The 20,859-nt window shown below is 37.1% G+C and overlaps 1 protein-coding gene across 15 annotated transcripts in view; it reads left to right on the top strand.

The window, feature by feature from the left end:
• mark2b (MAP/microtubule affinity-regulating kinase 2b) overlaps positions 1-20,859 on the top strand; it is a 66,803-nt gene that overhangs the window by 23,237 nt on the left and 22,707 nt on the right. For 9 of the 15 annotated variants that reach the window (XM_038290117.1, XM_038290106.1, XM_038290105.1 and 6 more), the window contains 11 exons: positions 3,483-3,647; positions 6,059-6,112; positions 8,993-9,041; positions 9,230-9,295; positions 9,548-9,618; positions 10,097-10,153; positions 14,086-14,322; positions 16,187-16,306; positions 18,366-18,468; positions 18,554-18,684; positions 18,831-18,905. In XM_038290117.1, coding sequence (XP_038146045.1) covers positions 3,483-3,647; positions 6,059-6,112; positions 8,993-9,041; positions 9,230-9,295; positions 9,548-9,618; positions 10,097-10,153; positions 14,086-14,322; positions 16,187-16,306; positions 18,366-18,468; positions 18,554-18,684; positions 18,831-18,905 — 1,128 coding nt within the window. The remainder of the gene's footprint in view (positions 1-3,482; positions 3,648-6,058; positions 6,113-8,992; positions 9,042-9,229; positions 9,296-9,547; positions 9,619-10,096; positions 10,154-14,085; positions 14,323-16,186; positions 16,307-18,365; positions 18,469-18,553; positions 18,685-18,830; positions 18,906-20,859) is intronic. The other 6 variants (XM_038290118.1, XM_038290119.1, XM_038290111.1 and 3 more) reach the window with 3 other exon arrangements.

The following is a 20,859-nucleotide window of genomic DNA, read 5'->3' as shown; positions in this document are numbered from 1 at the left end:
AATGTCTTAATTTGAACTCAGTAAAGCACGTTACCTCAGGCATTAAATTAGACTTTTTGCCAATTCAATAAAAATGTAGGCAAAGACAAGTTTGTAAAGTGAATTTTTCAAAGTAACAACCATCAAATCCACAATTAAAACCCAGGCTTTCCACAGATAGGACTACTAATGGGCGTAGTCATGTTAGCTATACGCGAAGTTGTGTCCACGGCCGTTGAGTTAGAAAAGCATGTTTTATCACATATATATATGTAATCAGGCTGTGTATCAATATTTAAAGCCTTTAAATATTGTTTATCACCTACAAATTTGGAATTGAGCTTTTTCCAAACTAAACATAAGGAAACACTGTTATTACAAACAAAACAAAACAGAAGAATTGTTGGTCACCTTTGCGCAGATGAAGAACTGGTTGCTTCAGTTGATCACGGGTGTGATGAGCGGCTCATGCCGTCAGCAGCCAGCTTTCGTACATCCTTTTATATTTGCTTTTTATCTTTTCAATATTGGAAATGGATAGAAATGTGTTTTACCTTCTACATACTTTGGGTAATGTGTCTCTGAATTGCAATGACAACATTTATCTCTTTTTATTACATTTATTTTTTCCGTGTTCACTATACCTTCCTATTGCAAACTGCTTTGATTGACTTGTTGCTGGTGAGTCTCTAAGATTGATTGACAGGGGGGTGTCACATGAATCAGACTTTTCTTTCTGATATTCATCAGATATAAGTAGCCTTGTGATATTATAATGGCCAGCTTTAAGGCTTGCTACAATAGTAGCTTCCACACTAAATGGTGTTGTCTTTATAGCTTTTCCTGGAAGTGTTTACATATGGTACACTCACTCAATGGAAAAAATAAATCAAACTTGACTTTCTTAGTTATACTCACAAGATTCTGTATTAGCTTCCTATATGTTCAGCTGCACCACTAACTTGCCCCATTAGAGCATTGAAAGGTTAGCCTGTTTGGCTGTTATCAGCCGTTTCACTTTAGGATTCAGTATTGATGGCTTTTACTTTTAGCTTTCCTCTCCGTTTTCAGCACAGCATTAAATCTGAACTAATATTATAGATCATCCTTTTAAAAGTGTTTTTCCGAAGTCTTAGGAGTAAAACATGACCTGCTGATGGCGTTTGAGTCAGCAGTACTTGAGTAAAATCGTTATGATGTGGTTCTAGCTCCAAAAACATAAGGAATGCTGTCAATCTTCATTTTGAGTTTGAATTACTTAGTTTGTACGTTATTGTCTTTAACGGGGCATAACATAGCACCGTTGGTCTGCCTCTCTCTCCCACATAGTCCCAAAATAAAACTCGTTGGCCTCATCCCTCCCACAAGACAACATATGGACCTCTTTCCCTTAACTGTCATTTGTTTTTAAATCCTTATTCCTCTACTTTTGTTAATGCTTAATCTAGCCTATTGCATTTTATTTAAGTCAACAATGTCAGCATGAGGAAGTTTGTGGGGGAGGCTGAGATGCAGACATTAGATTACACCATCTGGAACTAAACACCCCACACTAAGCTGGTGGAGTAGTGATGAAGGTTCAGGGGTGTAAAAACGCAGAGTAAAGTTAATGGGACTTTAATCAATTTCTTCTGTGGATGACACTGCGCCATCTTTGCTGGTGGGAAAACATCTGAGAGGATTTCTGTCTGTATGTAACAGCCTTACTGGATATATGTGTGCACAGCACTGTATTCCAGTGTGACACTGTTCACAGCATAGCCGGGGTGTGTCGTCACCCTGGAGCCACTCGTCCTCTCCTCTGACCCTGATCCACATCACCTGTCGGCTCGGATCACACACATGGAAATACATAGACACACACATACAATCACCATGACCCTTTCCTGGAGCTGAAACCCAATCACAGTTGCCAGCCATGCAAAACTTGCCAGCACAGCAAGGTTTTGTTTTCTTTTTCCTTGCTTGATCTGAAGGGTGACCGTCTACTGCAGAATCAACTGAAGTCATTTTAGTATTTAATGTCTGTACAGAATGTTTTTAAAGTATTTTGAGCTTTCCTAGAGCTAGAGCTAAATTGCTCTGAAAAGATACATTTATTGTTCTTGAAAGAATATTAAAGATTAAACTAAAGTAATTTAAAAAGACTTAACTGTTCATGAAATTGAGATTTCAGCTTGGTTTCACCTCAGAACCAAAGGTGGAGGCGAGTGGTGTACACTCCTCAATGAGTCATAACTATTAAGCCAGACTTAACACTGAACTCAGACCTGTCCTCTAAAGCAGAGGTTCTCAAACCTTTTGGCTTCTGACCCACATTATAGTTCTGGAGTGGATTTCTGCTCCAAACTACTGTCTGAATTATAAATATTTCTAAAACCTCTGGTATAATAACAGAAATGGCATTTATTTAATTTTTATCTATTTCCAGCTTTTGTTTTTATGTCTTTAAACACATAAATTATTCATCTTAATAATGTTTGTGTTTAGTTTTAATTTCTGTAGAGGATTCAGGACCCCATGCTTGTTAATCCACAACCCCTTTGGAAATTGATTCTCTAAAGACTCCAACTGTTCTTGAGGCTTGGGTTACATGAGTGGCTTTTACTGTGTTTTACCGAGGAAAAGATAGCTGGCCAGTAGATGACTATTCAAACGTTTCTGTATATGTTAAAAAATGAAATAAAAATAAACAAAATTGCAGGAGCCTGGACTACCTCGTATCAATCTCTTCACATTAGCTATAGCGTAATGAGAATGGCCTCACAGATGTCTGACACTAAATTATTCATTACCTTTAAAATCCTATCACATTTCTTTCTAAGGTTTAAAAAAAAAGAGTCCCAAAATCTGCAGTGCTGCATCAGTCTGTTAAATGGTAAATGGCCTGTACTAGTATAGCGTTTTCCAGTCGGAGGTCTTGACCAAAGCGTTCAGTTATTCACCCATTCACATACATTGTAGCCACAGCTGCCCTGGGGCTCACTGACAGGAGCGAGCTGCTGTCCAGTGGCGTCAACCCTCTGGTTGCAGGGCAAACTCTGAAAAAATTCTTTAAAGGCCACTATATAGATCATTTCCTTCCCTTCCAGAAATACAGATTCTTATTCTCGTTATGAAAAATGACATAAAACTGGAGACAGCAGCAAAGCACCTATATAGCAGATAGCAGATGCAGATATATATAAATGGTGTGATTTTGATCATGTGAAATGCTGTTTTTTTTTTCTGTACAGATTCATTCTGAAATGATAACTTTTAAAAGCACAAACTTTGCGAAAATCTTGCATCAGCTCAGTTACACACATCTTGTTACTACTCTTACAGCTTTTTAGCATTCGTTTAAGGCAACAATTAGCATCTGAAATCCGATTACATCCGCCACAGTGTAACACATTACTTTTATCATATATAAAACCTTAGTTTTTGATATCTGGAAAATAATTTTTATTCCTGCAATTCATCACACTACCTAACACTTGCACCGCTATCTCTCGCTGCAGGAGACGAAGTCATCTGGTCGATACAGCATGTCCCGAATGAACTCGGGATCCACGGCCACGTCAGAAGAACAGCCCCACATCGGTAACTATCGGTTACTGAAAACCATCGGTAAAGGCAACTTTGCCAAGGTCAAACTGGCACGACATGTCCTCACTGGAAAAGAGGTAAGCATAAACACACACACACAATCTGGCAGAGGTTTATTTAACATGTTTTATTTATTTGATTTTATATCTTATTTTGAATCTTGTTGGGTTCAAGGATATGGACGAGCTCCCTCAATAATGTATTGTTTTAACAATTTTGCTATTTTCAAAGCAACATATCTTGGCATTTTTTACATTTCCCTGCCATTTAAGTTCAATGTATGTATAGAATATGTATTTAGAAAAAAATTAGATACCCTTGTGTTGTCAACCTAACAAAAACCTGTTGAGCTGCAATGATCTAAAAACAGTATTTTTAATTCAACTGCAGTTTAAGTGCTGTACTTTGTTTACTTTTTATTTAAATCTTTTTTTTTGTTACTGTTAATATACTTGGTTCCTATTTTTATCCACTCCAGGCCATTGAACTGTTTATAACTAATAGCAGTAATTTTTATGGATATTTTCAGTTTTTTTATTTCATGTTTTGTTATATAAAACTAAGCAAACAAACTTTCCCTTCTGTGCTGCTTAGTTGGTTGAAGGTTGTGTTTAGGTTTGTTTTTTAAATGCAAGTGTTTGAAAGGAAAAACATTTAAAAGCTTTTTTTCTTTTCTTTTTTTTGCCAAGATGTGATGTTTGCAAAAAATGACACTTTTATTGCTTCTTTGTGTTTCTTGATTTTTTATTTTTTTTTTAAACAACACAACTATATTTAATCCAGATGTTATGAGTCTTTGACAGCTCAGAGGAATACAAATCTGGAAACAGATAAAATTAGGTTAAAAAGCATTCCCAGATTCGATTTTAAACAGCAGATCTGTTCTAACGTTCTCCTGAGTAACAACCAGTGGTGCATTTCCCACCATTGGAAGGCTAATTCTACAGCAAACAGATATTCTTTGGTTCAATTCAAAGAATATCTGTTCAAAATCGAACGTCTGCTCATTGTAGATGTTAATTGACAAAATCCATGTAAATTCCATGCTCACACCATTTTTTTTTTTAATGCTAACTAAAGCAGTAAATACTTATTATATACAGTAAATAAGTTATTTTGAGTTATTAGTGAAAATATCCAAGTTAAGGTTTGACTCTTCTTAATTATTTTAGATTTTAAGTTGAAGCTAATCAAATAAAAACTTTTCAAACTCATTGCAGATGTTATGATTTTACATTAGGTTTTAAAACTATTATGTAGTTGGGATAAATAACCATGGCCACAGAAAGCACAGATGAATTTAACGCGTTAGCTGTAGGGGAATTGTCAAATAAATGGAAACTTAAACTACTGTTGAGAAAAGTAGATTTGATTTAATGTATGGATCTGATGACTTCCCCTTCTTTAGTATGATTTTTAGCCACATGAGGTTTTATCTCTCCAAACGACGTAAAAACAAAAACATGAGGCTCGGATGTTTTCTTAGATGGGATGGATAGAATAGGAGTTGATGCTGAATGTATGACTGAGTTCTCAATGTTAAACTGGATTCCTGGTTGCTAAGGATACAGAAAGGCTCACAGATTTGATACAGAGCAAGTTTGATCTGGTCTAAAGCTTTGCAGAGAGATTGTGCATCGACTGCAGCAGATTGTATCACCATTGTGAGGCTGAAAAGAAAAGCCTGAATGTTTCCGGTTTCATCTGAATCACGGTTGTGATGTAAGCTGGCGATCTGTCCCTTTAAAGGGTGAAAAGCTGAGCCCATGTTGGACTATGGTCCAATGCCCAGTCGAGTCAGCTGTTGATTTATTTTTTTTCATATGCAAGAACGAGAGAGCAGGGGGCGGGCTCTGTCAATATGTGACAGCCCTGTGCCTGACACCCTGATAATACTCCACGTGACCCGCTGGCACACAAAGAAAACAAGGGAGTCAGACAGGCACAACCAGAAAGAGGCCTGAAAGAAAGGCGTTAGTTGACAGAAATATCAGGGAGAAGTAGACCTCCCTGTTCTTTGCTTCTGAAGAGACAATTCTTTGTTGCCCTGCCTTTGTGCTCTGTTCTCTTGTTCAGCTCTCATTTGAAATCCCTCCCATTTTTCAAATTTTTTTTTTGTTTTCTCCTCCTCTTGTTTCATTTCTTTTTCTTTCTCATATCTTTGTTGCTTTATTGTTCAATGCTAAAGGATTATAAACTGTAGGCTAGGCTATCTGTGAGAGCATAACACCATCCTTCATCCTCTTGTGTCTGTTTCTCTCCATTTTGTCTTATTACGCAACCGTAGCTTTTTGTGATTGTGTGCTAATGCTGCTGGCCTGTATGGCTCTAGTGATACGTGTCTAAAAATGATAACAGCGTTGAGTCCATTTGTGTTTTCTCCATGATCACAAGCTGGGCTTTTTAAGTGAGATTCATCAGCGCTTCATGTGTAATAAATGAAATAAAGGTGTAACGATCAGCTCACACGTTGTGGTTTTGCTTCCAGGTGGCTGTAAAGATCATAGATAAGACGCAACTCAACTCCTCCAGTTTGCAAAAGGTGGGTCTCCAAAACTTCAAACTCCTCCAAAACACACTCACAGGGGAAAACACTCCCTCTTTCTATTTTTTCCCCCCCTCAGTAGTCCCTCTTCCCGCCCCACATGTCCTCCTTTCTCCCTCTCTCTCTCAGAGCGTCTCGATTTGTCTGAAGTGGTCCAGCTTTCAGAGAGAGTTTTAATTACAGGAAACAAGCTGCAATTACTTCCTTTGATCGTGGCAGGGTGGGGTCTGTCCACTTAAACAGACACAGCCCAGCCGTGTGTGCCCGCACAAACGCGCACACCAAGCTCTCATCTAGCGTCTCTATCCTCCATAAAATAGACACCAGTATCCAAATGCAGAAACCAAGCACAAATGTAGAGACGGCAGAGTGACGGAGCTGAAGTAAATCATTTACAGTAGGTCACGTGGTTCCTACAGAGGAGAAGTTGCTTGAACCATGCTTGTAATTTTTAGAAGTGAAAGCGATTTGATGTTATACTGAGTAACATCTCAGAGGCCTACAGCAGCTATTTTCAGCTCCTAATGGAGAGAAATAAAGTAATTTTCACATGACTGAAGTCTCATTCAGGTTTTTAATCGCTGCATTGGACTGCATTAAAACTTTCATACTCTGATACTCTGTTAAAGTAGAGTTTTACTAAAATATACTGTATTTATTTTATTCTTTATATATTAACATCCTTAAACTAACAGAAGGCTTTCTAAGGTTTATTGCTAATGTGTCTTTTGGAGCTGGATCGGTTTACCTCTATAAAATGGGGGACTTTCAGAACATATCCACACCTCTAACAGTTTAAAATGACACAACTGAAAATCTAAGAGTATTCAAAGAGTATATTATACAGTGGATCATGTTAAAGTATTGCATGACTATCAAAAGCATCTTAACAGCCTTTATAGCTCTGGTTGTTTTATGGGAGTCAACCCACTGGACGTTGAACCTTTCCTCCAATCTCAAGACTTAAGCACCCTCTAACAGGTGTTTGTTCACTGTATCTGTTTTTCAGCTCCATATATCTTCCATTACTGAACTCAAGCCTTCCCCTTTTTTTAACTGAAGAGAAGCCTTCCCTTACCATGATACTGCCACCACAATGTTTCACCCTGGGCATGAATGTTCAGGAATCTTCAGGTGTAGTGCACTAAAATGTCAACAACAAAAAAAGATGTTTTTCAAACTTTACACATTTACTTTCTGAGCTGATCGTTTGTTTTTAAAGTATCCATCCACACTGAATGTGGCCTATACAGCCAACATTTTCAGTTTTATTCATGTTTTGACACATAATTATCTCCCCACTTAATGATAGTACAGTTGTATCATAATTACTGTTGAAGCTGTGAAGGAGCACAACAGAAATGATCCTGTCATCATAATCAGCAGATGGATTTCCATGAAATAAGGATTGGATGATCCTGATTTCACTCTTCGTAGCTGACATTGGTTACCTAGAATATTTCAAATTTGGAGCTGGTCAGAAAATGTCTCAGATCTTTTCCACCACCTAGTTAGCAGAAGTAGTCAGGAGGCACAGAAAATACCCTCTAGTAGAGATTAAAGCCTCTGCTTTGGTTAAAGAATGGTCATTTATATACTCAACCAACCTCTGTGGATACAGTGACTTAGGAGTGCAGATCTTTCAGTTTTTTTCGACCAAATGTCTTTGTGACATCACTTCTTGTAAGTGTTGAGCAATAACTTCTTTGTTTTTGGAAATTATTTACATTTTTCATGTTTTCTTATTTTAAATTTTAGATATTTGTTGATAAAAACTCAAACCTGTGTTGATTTTTCAAAGTGAAACTTTCTTTTTTTTCCTGTAAGGTCATTTATAATTGTTCTAATCATATCTACTGTAGTTTTATTTGTGTATATACAGCAGGTCATAAAGCAGTTTTAGTTGGATCTCAGTGTCTCATATTTCCTCACATGTTTGGTTAAAATCCCATGTTTATAAACGGGAAGCTATTTGCTTTCTTTTGCCTTTTAGTGCAAATATTCACATGAATCAGCGAAATATTTAATGCACAGGTCGATTAGAATTTCATTTATTTCCACAACTAGATGAGAGAGACATTATGTCTATCCACCCATTCATTGCAAACTCTTGTCTAATAGTTTAAGACTCTTGTCTTAAACTATTAGAGTTGATTAGAGAGTCTAAGAAGTAGGGTTGTCAAAAGTATCGATTCTCAAAAAAGTATCGATACTGAAATGCTGTATCCGGATACAATACTCGCTTCTAAAAGTATCGATACAGTGCCACCACCAGTGGCACCTAAGCAGTCCTTCATCTAAAGTGCAGAATAGTGAAAAATGCACTTTCAGAACACTGTGTGATTGAATAATTCTGTGAACTTTTCAGTTTCAGACTTTTTTTTTGTAACAGGTGCAGCTGCTGAGAATTATTTTTGTTTTTTAACCAGTTTGGCTAGTGTCATTGTTATGTGTGCAAAGCATAGCCAAGGAAGGAACACTTAATTTGAATTTTATAAGTTTTTTATCAAGCTTGCTTAATATTGTGCACAGCAAACAACCTTTATTGTATTTATTTCTTGTATTTTATTTATTAATGAAAATATTTCTGTAGAATTTTGGAGTCTGTTTTTATCCTTGTGGTATCGAAAATGGTATCTAGTATCGAATATTTTCCTTAGTATCGGTATCGAGTTGAAAAGTTTAGTATCGTGACAACCCTACTAAGAAGACTAGAATTTGCCTGGCTAAGTTTTAGATGTAAAGAAAACCTGAAGCAGCCCCAGATTTAGCTAAGAATGAACGAGCACTATATAAATGGAAGCCACAAACCTGGGCCTTTGCTCTGTGTTGTGCCATTCAGTGATTGATGACTTGCATGTGGCTCGTTTCTCGCAGCTCTTTCGGGAGGTGAGAATCATGAAGATGCTGAATCATCCCAACATAGGTGAGTCACCCTAAAACGCGAGGGCCTGTCCTGTCGTCACACTAAATAATTAGACCCCATTTGTCTTTCAAGGTCATATTTGATGCAGTGCTTTTCTTTGCGACCTTAATCTGAATTTCTATCCCATTATGTCTGTCATGTTTTTAATTCCCCCTTTTTTGCTCTACTCTTCTTTTTTCCACCTACAGTCAAGCTCTTTGAGGTGATAGAGACGGAGAAGACTTTGTACCTGGTAATGGAGTACGCTAGCGGAGGTACGAACATGTCTCTGTAAAATCATTGACCCAGCAGCTTAGATCGCCGCATGTTATATAACGAGCTAACAGATCTATCCAACGGAAAGTAATTAATGTTTGGGCTGCTTCCTCATCTAAGCAGTGCTGGGATTAAGGATTAACCCGTTGACTCATTGAAAAATACATCTAAAAAAAGCAAGACCTCTCAAATCATCAGCACTTAATGTTGTCACCTTTTTTTTCTCCTTATTTTTGTCTCCTGTTTTCTAGGAGAGGTGTTTGATTATCTGGTGGCCCATGGCAGGATGAAGGAAAAAGAAGCACGTGCCAAATTTAGACAGGTAAAGATGTTCAATTCTGAATCTTTGACACATTTTTTACTCCATTTTCATTTAAAATACATTAATAACACGGTACATTTATAAATGTTTGTAAAGTTTAGAAGAACCTTTTATCATCTTCTCTCCTTGTTCAGACTGTGTTGATTTTAATCATTCACACAAGAGTCCAAGAAACATCAGGCTAAATGTGTTAAAAACGCAAGAAAATTGACATATATGTGATTCTGATGTGGAAAACTTGAAGTTTTATGAATACTTCTGCAACACTCTGGGAGAAATGGCGTTGCATAGTTTAAAAACTAGCTTTTGAACTAAAGTGGTAAACCTTGTGTCCGTTTTTGTTTCTCTAACTGCTTCCTGATTAAAGCCTAATGAAGCATTCTGCCATTGATTTAATTGTGTAACAGTTTGACCCTGAACGTCTTGTTGTCCTCTCTCTCCCCCTCTCTTTCCTCTCACCAACTTTGTCACCCTCCAGATCGTGTCAGCAGTGCAGTATTGCCATCAGAAATGTATAGTACACAGAGACCTCAAGGTGAGAGCACACATATTGAACAACGGGTTATTCCGTGTGAAGAGAAGCATTCTCATCTCTGAATTTATTCATCTTTATATGATTTCGGAGACTAAATCCTAGCCCCCACAAACGAGTGACCCTGAAGTTAATCACAAAGATTACATAAAGGCTCTCTCCGTGTTGGGCTTTAACCAGGACTACTCACAGCCATCTATGCTCTCTCGTGTCTGCGCTGTGTGCTCGAGCTGCACATTGGTCCGTTTTAGGAATAACGATTGAGTTCTATTTCTGTTTAATTCACAGAATTTGGAGCAAATACGGCGTAACAGCTTGCAGGCTGATCCGAGTCTCCGGGTCGTTTTAGTTCATCGTGTTGTGCAGCGTTATAAATCCTCTTATTGTGCCAGAAGGCAGACGTGTAGACATTATCATGATTACTGCCATAGTAACCTCAAAGAACCTCAACTATAACAGGAGGCTTTTGGTCATTTTATTATGCTTTTGATTGATGTTCAGTCTTTCAAACTATTCAAATTGTAGACTGATGAAATAATTGGAGGGCTCTTCTGATCATTATAATATTTAAAATGTGTAAAATCACTTACTTGATCTGTAAATGCTGAGATACAAGAATGTTTCTAGTCTGTTACGTACTATTTGCTCTTCGACTTGGTTTACCCCCATATTTACTGTAAACTGCAGCTTCAGTGTCACATTGACCTTAGCGGGTTATAAACGGCTTTTCATATGTTTGTTACATGCTAATGAGGTTTTTATTCCATGTGCTGTTTGAGTCATTTTCATCTTATATTTGCAGTTATCAGGGTTAGATTTAGTTACAGTTTATAATATTTTGCTGTGTGTTACCCAGATGGTTTAAAACCAAAGGTTTTAACTAGGGCTGCAACTAATGATTATTTTAAAAATCGATGAATCGGCCGATTATTTTTTCGATTAATCAATGAATCGGACAAAAAATATTTTTTTATATTAACCTCTTTATTCCAAAATAAACATTTTAGACAGAACAAACAAGCACACAAGTACAGGTTGCTCATGAACTGTACTGGTGCAATATGAAAAATAAATGTTTGTGTTAAAACTACGCAAACTTACATGAGAAATGTAGCTGTACATCCACAAAATATAGGGTACTTTGTTTCATAAAGCGCAAAAAGACAGGCATTTTTGTTTTTAAAAGCCCCTAAGGGGCTCAAACAACAGGTCCCCCCATTTCAACAAATTAGTTTTTTTTAGACTAGAAGAGTTCTGCCTTTTAAGACAGGAAAGTATAGCAGTTAAAGTTGCTACTTGAGAAAATACTTAACCATATAGATAAAAATAGCCCTGTGATTCAAATAAATTGTATTTGGAATAAAAACGAGAGAACTAGGGGTGGTAAAAAACACATCCTCCAAAGACAGATATTTACATGGGAATGTGGCATATAATTAATTGACATATTACTGATTTTGCTGGATTTTATTGTGCTTTACTTCCATAAATTGCAGGATCTTTACTTTATCTTTGTCAGAAGATTTAAACTTTAAAAGCCTTGCCCTCATAATTTGCAAGTTAATCTATTTATAAAGAAAATATAAACGCTGCTTAAGCTAATTCAAATGAAATTAAAAGTTAAATAAGTAGCCAACCTTATCACTGTCTGTAACCTACTAACACGGTAAGGAAAGCATCAGATGAGCTACCTGAGAAACTAACGTTACGTTTCCCCACTTTAAAACGAAACAAACATGGTCGCTCACCCTGCTGATCAGCTCTCTTCACTGCCATCGAAGGCTCCAACGTGTTTTCTTTTCAGGTGCTGCCACGTTAATTTGTTTTTACAAGTTGCATGTTACGACTTTTTTCACTTTACCAAGCTCAGGCTGTCTGCGAATTGAGACGCAGCTTGCGTTTGCGGTATCGGTCAATAGAGCGCTGGCTCGCTCTGCCGTATTTCGTATTTTTTTTTCTATCCCGCGTTTCAATCAAGAGGCAGTGATGACGGCGGCGGCGGATGACGCATTAATCGCGCGACACAACTAATCAATGATGAAATTCGTTGCCAACGCTTTTAAAAGTCGATTTTTATCGATTTTATCGATTCGTTGTTGCAGCCCTAGTTTTAACTCTGAGATGCTTTTTGTAACCCTGAAATGTTTAGAGCTCTGCCATAGATCCACCTTCATGGTTTCAGATAGGCTTTGCAAAGATTTGATGAAATGTCCATAATGCATCCCCCCATCCATACAGAAGAGTGGAGCAATTCCATTTAAGCTGTAACCAGTAGATATGCTAAAATTATTTCCTAATTTCCCAGTCACTGGAAATGGTCAACTTGATCAGGTTAGGAAAAACAGGATGAATTAAAAATGTTTCTAATCTGATAGTTTATGTTAATGCTGAAGTCTGTAAGTTTTTAAAAATCACTTTTTTGTCATATTGGCTAAAACTGTCCCTATGCCCAGACAGCAGTACATGTGATATGTAACCTGTGAAAAAAACTGCTTCAATTGGTACCGCCTACTGCCTGTATTTCAATCTGGAAAGAATAATTCGGGACGAGTCAAAACAACCAATCACAGCCAGAGGAGCGTCTGATGGAGTGTCAATCACAGCTCACACACGCTGAATCCCCCCCCCACCCCCCCACCCACCCCCTTCTGGTCGCATGCGGTAGCCGCGCAGATGCTGTGAGAGGGGTGGAGCTTGGAGGTGGGGCATGAGTGAAGCAGAGAGGGTGGGGGAGTGGAGTGAAACCTGTTTTTCTTCAAATTTTCAGTCGAAGTCTGCTCTCTCCTCAATGTTACAGACTGCAGCTTTAATGTGGATCAGATTGTTTAGTTAGCATACAGTTAAAAGCTGGTCAGGTAATTAAAATAATCCAATTGTAGCTTAAACAGACCAAATTGTGTGCTGCTTGGTTCCTGCTGTTCAAACTCGGAGCATCGCCCAGAGCTTTCCTTGCTCACCAGCTGCTGCTCACCATAAGTCAGCTGTGTTTGATGGCTGACAGGGGGAAGAACATTACACATATCAGCCGCTTTGTTTTTAAAATTCAAACCAACAGCCATCACAGTTTTATATTCACACAATTATATTTACCGTTACTGTCTGGTATTTGTTATACTTCGTTTCTCTACCACCATCTATATCTTTCCTGTAAAACATGGGTTGCGATAAGATGTTAGCTAACTGCTGCTTTAGCTCTCTGAAATTATATTTCTTGATATTTGATATCAAATTAAGATTTAGTTTGTAATTAACAAAGCTCAGCTATTCATGAGTACATAAAATTATAACCGCAGTGACAGTCAAGCCATCTGCCTTTTTTCTCTCCATGTGGACATCTGCATCAAATATAGAAATATGAATAAAACATAATAATTCTGTAGTGCTGTTTTAATAGTACTAGATCATGCTGTATTTTCTTTATATTGTGGTTTAAGGATAGACAGTCATAAACCCAGATGCATAAAAAAAAAAAAGCATTGATCGGTCTCTTTCATTTTCAGATCAGAGCTCCGAGACCACGTCCGTTTAGTAGTTCATGCTCATTCACCCAGAAACGCACAGAAGCTGCCGAGCATTCAGAGCAAATGAAAAGGAGAGCACACCTGTTGCTAGGCAACCCAGCCTCCTTACTCAGTGGTTAGCTTTAGGCTTAAAGATAAAAAGACGCACAGAAAGGTAAAAGCAGTGGCGGCTCACTTTGCCCATTGTGCGCCGCCTCACGGCCCCAGACGATCACTTTGAACAAGCTCGTTTGATCCAATGTTACTCTTCAGGTTATAAAAAAAGGGAATATAAGTATTTTTTAGACTCATTTACAAAACTGTGAAAATTACTTTTCATTTAGATGATTGTGTGGAAGAAGTGGAATAAAACATTTTGTTTATATTGAGTATTGAAGCGATAATTCACTTGTTTTTTCTTTATGTCTGCCTCAGGCGGAAAACCTCCTGCTGGACGCAGACATGAACATAAAGATAGCCGATTTTGGCTTCAGTAATGAGTTTACGTTGGGGAACAAGCTGGACACTTTCTGTGGCTCCCCACCCTACGCAGCTCCAGAGCTCTTCCAGGGCAAGAAGTACGATGGACCTGAGGTGGATGTCTGGAGCCTGGGGGTGATCCTCTACACGCTGGTCAGCGGCTCGCTGCCCTTTGATGGACAAAACCTCAAGGTTGGGAGGAGAAGTGTGTTTGTTTTGTGCTCCTGTTAGTCACGCAAACATACGTCTGCATTCTGTGTGTGGTTGCAGTATTTCTCAGCTTGTTTCTGTTCCTTTTAGCCCATTAAAGCCATCGGAATACATTTTTTGTACCCCTAAAATAAATTCATTTTTGAAAAGAAATTAAATTATTTACATTTGCATTTCCTGTTAAATATAATTTACCAAACTTGAATCAAAAATGTGACTTTTTGTTTTTTTTGATAAGAGCCTCTAAGAACCTTTGATCGATAGTGACTGGTGACTGAGAAATAGGCTCATCTCCTATAGCAACCAGGCACAGTATATTTTCCAGACAGTGTGAAGGGATTAAAAAATAAAAATCTACAGTTGGAACTCCAGTTGAAGGGAGAACCTCTGTCCTACCATCACAAATCATCAAACTATAATTGGTCTTACTGAAAAAGCCATGTGCTTCACTCGGATCAAAAGATTAGGCTTTAACAACGGGACATCACAAATATTTTTCATATGCTCTTTGTGTTTTGGAAGAACTGTGAAGATATGGGGTTCTTTCTGTTCCCAAAAAAAAAAAAAAAATAAAACTGGGAATCTTATTAGTTTTATAAAGTTCTGCATCTTTAGGAGATACCAGACTTTTTTATTTTCTCCCCTGCATCTAAATCCTATTTAAGATAAAATAATCTATATCACAATCTAAAAAGATGAGTTAACACCCTGGATGATTGAGGGATGTCAAACTAATATTTTTAATTCATCCACTTTGGTATCAAATCTTTAAAACAGTCAGTTTCGGATGTATAACTAAAACTTTTGATATTGCCATCACACTCGCAGTGCTTTACTATCATAACCTGTTAGCATTAGTCTTTTAGTAGACTGTTATAAGTTCTATTTATTTCACAGTTTTAGCCACTTTGTTTACTTAAAAAAACATATGTCTTTATTTTTTGACATTTTTTTGGCTCTTGAGGGCCTTCTTACCTCAAGTTTGACATGACCTATAGGGATCTCCCTATAGCTCTGTAAAATGCTGTAGGACAGCACAATGTGATGGCTTATAGACACTGCTAAAATTTATTAAAATCAAACTGATAATAATAGATCTCCATTTTGTTCTTTTGCTTTTTCTTATTGCAGCTTTATTTTCTAACTAAATAAATAGTCATAGTTCGGTTTTTCAAACACTTTCAGCATGAGATTTATCTGCAGCAGTAGAATACTTATTTGTTGAGCTTTTTTATATTTTGTTGTAAAAAAAAACAAAACAAAAACAGATCTTAATCATTTACCACCACTGTCTTGGTTTTATTTTGAAAGTAAACCAATCTAAATGCTGTCTATGAACTACTGAAACACAGACCACCTTTTCACCTTCAGAACTCCAATGACTCATTCTAGGAGAACTGACTGGCTTTAAATGTGATGAAATTGATTTTGTGTGCTAACCGCATTCTAGCTATTGCTGTGTAAACATATGTTTACTACAAAGGGGACTGCATCTATCTGAATTTTACTCACTGGGCTTGAAATGTTTTTATGTTGTAGTTTTTGTTGATGCAGACCTGAATTTGTTCACTTTTAGATTCCCTTTTAATTTCTCAAATCCGATTGTTTTGTTTGTTTTCATAAAAGCAGAAAGAACCAAATACTTATAGAAATACCAGAGAAGTGGTTGTCCTTTTAAATGTCTTTTATTTTGAGGAATCGGTTTGTTTATTTTGAAATCAGCACAGCTTCTCAGACTGATCTAACCAGACCTGATTGTCTGCTTTAAGAATAACTACTTATTAAAAAAAAATAAAAAATAAAAAAAATTAACCCCTCCACTTAAAATGTCTTTGTCACTGTGCAGGAGTTGAGAGAGCGTGTGCTGCGTGGTAAATACAGGATTCCTTTCTACATGTCCACCGACTGTGAGAACTTGCTGAAGAAGTTTTTGATCCTAAATCCTTCCAAAAGAGGCAGCCTCGAGGTAGGCAGCCATGCATCGATTCACACAACACACTGCCACCAAAAAAGTAAACAGCAAATCCCACCAATCACGATTTTTACTCATAATATAGGAAATATGATGACAAGCAGTTAGTTTTCCTAGCACACTTGCTTACAGACCGTTTCATCAGCTTTATGTGGATATGTTGCAAAAATGTGTGAATGTATAGTGTATACATGCTGGTTTCTGTTTCTTTTTGGTCACTACTAACTGAAAAACAGTAGAAAACAAAAAGTTGATTTTTGAATCTTTATTGTGTCACATTTTGATTTATTAGAATAAATCCACGTAAATGCTTATTTAGTAATATCAAAGGAAAAAATACTTTCAGTTCCAGTTGTGTCTGAAATGCAGCTAATGTTAACCATGAAGATCTTTATAAGATGGGTTTTTACATCCAGGTGTTGTTTTCAAATTCGGTGCATGCTTAGAAATAAATATTCCTTTGTTTCTGATTCTAATAAGTCGTTTCGATAATTTATGTGAAAAAGAATGAACAAAGATATAACTTTTTTTATGCGCAGAGCTCCATAAAGTAGCTCTGTTCCTGTTTACGCAACACTTAGTAACTTTTGACCCAAATATTAGCTTAATTTGAGACATGTTAAACAATTTTTCATGTTTTTGTACAGCACTTTGTGTACGTTGATGCTCCTCTCAAAAATTTGGATCCGTCCCTGAATGGGTCATGTGACAGAGCCTCACTTTACAGTGGTTTGAGCTTCACTTAAGCACAGAATATGATACTTATCTGATAACCTAGAGTTGTGTATGTGTCCTTGAATTTATAATTAACTCTATGACTTCGTATTCTCTTGGTCCAAAGTGGTCTGCTATTAGGCAGAATGTCTGTTTTCTGTTGCTTCCAAGGGCGTTAAATCTGGAAGCTAAAGATCTAGCGCCCCTAGAGGCAAAAACTTTCAGGTAGCTAGCTTTCAGCTTGAATTAGCTTTTCGATAATTCAAACAATAAAATCGAATTTTTTAAATTCAAATAATGATTTTACTTAAGAGCAATCATTTATATATTTGACAATCAAATTTGTGACCTACACAATAATGAGGAAGTCGGCCGATGTGACAGCTGTACGTCAGACGGTCGTTGTCAACCAGCACAAGGAAAGTGAGAACAGCAAGCTAATTTGGCTCTGACCTTTTATGTCTGTGTCTCATATTCCTAAATATTATACTTACTTCCTACATGTGTGAAACAGAGAGATCCATTGTTGTGAGGCAACAGTGTAAACTACTAAGCTATCACAATACTACTAATGTATTGTCAGCTCTTTTAACTAGCACATTTTTATGACGTTCTTAATTAGGAATTAATTTTCAAAATTATAGTTTATTATAGGCTACTACCCGGATAGAGCGAGTGTTTGCCATGTAGACAACAGAGGCGTATTAATGATGAACTGAATAGTTCTAGCACATATACAGTTAAAATTGACACTGCATAATAAACGGTTGAGTTTTTTTGTGTGACTGGATCAGATTATTTCTATTTTTGAAGGCTGATCTTTGCGTTCGATGTTTCCAAGCCAGTAGTTCAACACTAAATTCCATTATTTTTGAGAATGCTTGCATGTTGGGAACTTTTTTTTGCCTAACATGGAAAAACAAAAATGACCAAGATTTATTTATTTGTTTTCGTAATAACAAAAAAAAATAAAAAATACTCCCCGGTAGTCAAAGTAACTGAATGGAAACTGTGGAAACATCACATGGGAACTATGTATTGGAATGTCTAGTGAAAGAAAAAAGTGTTTTAAAGGAAGGTGTGTATGCAAAAAGAATGCCTGTTTATGTGTAACTGAATTACATATATTCAACTTCAGTATGCCATAATCGGAAGTAATTATTGTAGATGAAAAACGTTCACTCTGTGTTTAATGAATCTATCAGATTTTTGTGGTTTAAATTCACAAAATTAAATAATTATTCTTATTAATTATTGATATGCACCTGTGTCAGCCTAGTTACGCCATTCTTTCCTGTTTGAAACCCTTAGTCATCCTGTATGTTTTGTTTGATCCCAGCAGCAGATAATGAGGGACAGATGGATGAATGTGGGCTATGAAGAGGATGAACTCAAACCCTACATCGAACCTCAGCCAGATTATAAAGATCCTAAGAGAACAGGTAGATAACAGCACAATCTGACCTACAAAAGCCAGCCTTTGTATCCTTTTTATGTGACAGATGGTGATTATAAATATAGCAAAAGGTTTTGATGTGTTTGCAGATAAAATGTTGAGGATGGGATATTCTCAAGAGGAGATCCAGGATTCTTTGGTGAACCAGAAGTACAATGAAGTTATGGCGACGTACCTGCTTCTAGACTATAGGAACTCTGAGGTACAGAGTACAGGTTCTTCTTGTATTTTAGGTCTCTGTTGTGTTCCTACTATTGGAACAGTATTTACATAAGAATCAAAAAGTACCAATAGTCCTTTTCGTAGTTTGTGTATGTGCCTGGTACTAATTTTGCTTTTCCTTCTAAGCTGGATGAACTACCCCTCAAAGCAAGGCCAGGAGCTGATCTCAGCAACACAAACGCCCCGTCTCCACCTCACAGGGTAAACCTTTTGATGCCACTCAACACAAATTGCTGACAAATCTCTTCTTAATGTGTTTTACAAGAAAAAAAAAAGTTCTGTTTTGCTTGTTTAAAAAAGAGCCTCTAGTTTATTTTATTTGAACAGCGCATAAGTTAGTAGAGCTTAAAGTTAATTTCTTCATAGGAATTTTTGGATAAATGGGGGTTCATTTGACAGAAAGGAGACGTAAAAGATAAAATGCTTGGGGTTAAGTGTACTGTGTATGGAAAATTGTTAACAAAGATTGTAAACAAAGTCAGTGATTTTTGTCCTGGTAGTAGGGAGATCTATAAATGGTTGGGGAGTACTTTCTATGTGCTAGAGTATTGCTAAATACTAAAGAAAGAAAGCCCTTAAGGTGCATTCAGACAGAGTGGTGTCCGTGGCGAGGGCAGCGGATTTACATAGTATCCCTATGCAAACCATGCAAGGGAAGCAGCGATGACTCCTGCGCGGTGTGGGCGTTCACTGCTCCACTGTCAACCCATGCTACTAGATAGCAAAGTAAAAATACTTTGTTACTGTACTTAAGTACAGTTTTTAAGTATCTATACTTTACTCCATTACTTATTTTTCTTTCTACTTCTGATTTCTACTTATTACATTTTTGCACTAATATCTGTACTTTCTATTCCTTACATTTTAAAACCAACATTACTCATTACTCTTGGCTTCGGTTGAATGTTTACAAATATTTATTTCACGTCATGTGCTCCATCCAATGCAGATCATTGGCTCCATCCACATCTAGTGAAAACCATTGTGATTGGATGAGTCATATAACGCAAACACTCATTGGTTAGCTAAAGGAAATCATCAGAAGCAAGCAGGTGTTCTGCAAACACGAATTGTCTATGCCATGCTACAATGTCGGATTCAGAAAAAGATGTTGAAATGTCTGAAAGGTCAGACACAGGCGAGAGCGTATCAGGAGATGGAGACCAGCAAGACCTTCCTCATCCTTGGCCCTATCTCAATTTTTCGCAATAATAAAAAATTGAGCTTTCAATTCATATAGCAGCATCTGGCTGTTTTTTTTTTAAAGGTTACTTAATATTTTTATACTTTAAGTAGTTTTTGGAGCACATACTTTTTCACTTTTACTTGAGTAAAGAGGTCAAGTTGATAATTTTTACAACTTTTACCAGAGTGTTTTTAAACGGCAGTATCTATACTTAAGTAACAAATGTGTGTACTTTTGACACCACTGCTAGGTATAGCTGAGGTGCTTTAAAGCAGCAGCAGCACTGCATGGAAAGAGAGGAGCAGTGATTGCTGAAGTTTAAATGAACTGAACTATTCTATGAAATTGTGGCACGGCAGTCAATCAGGGACTGGTTGTAGGCAATGCTATTTTTTCAATTACAATAGAATATAGAGGGGGAAAAAAAAGTTAAAATTAGAAACAAGGAATGTTCTCAATGTTTTTTTTTAGGTGGCTTTAAAAAAGCTGTTTTAATTCAGCTGTTCATTATCCCTTACCTCCAGCTCAGACCCTGGTCTGTTAATGCCCAGCATCTGTGCTTTCTGCGTGGGTAAATATACAAGGAAGTACCGCCAAATCCAACCATCCAGACGCAGCTCTGGATGAAACAAATTGACTTTTTTTTTTCAGTGCTTTAGGGGCTTTCCAAAAAATGAATCGTAGTTCTACTCCCAATTATTCAATTTAGAGCTTAATGGGGGGATAGTTGACCTCTGAGGGGAAATATGCTGATGAAGGTTCTCAGTCATCCAGGTCATAGTCATTCCGTAAAAATAAAAAAAAATATCCACTGGACTCTGAGGGGAAAGTTGATATCTTTGATATCCCTATTTCAGTTTAACAAATAACATTTATCCGCACAAACCTGAGACAAAAAAGCAATAGCCAATCAGTCTATTTGCTCAGTTTTTTCACGTGGATGGCGTGTCAGCTTCACGCAGCTGAAGC

The sequence above is a fragment of the Cyprinodon tularosa genome, unplaced genomic scaffold, assembly GCF_016077235.1.
Source record: "Cyprinodon tularosa strain WSP-4 unplaced genomic scaffold, ASM1607723v1 ctg276, whole genome shotgun sequence".
Taxonomy (NCBI): domain Eukaryota; kingdom Metazoa; phylum Chordata; class Actinopteri; order Cyprinodontiformes; family Cyprinodontidae; genus Cyprinodon; species Cyprinodon tularosa.
This window is presented reverse-complemented; position numbering and strand designations above follow the sequence as displayed.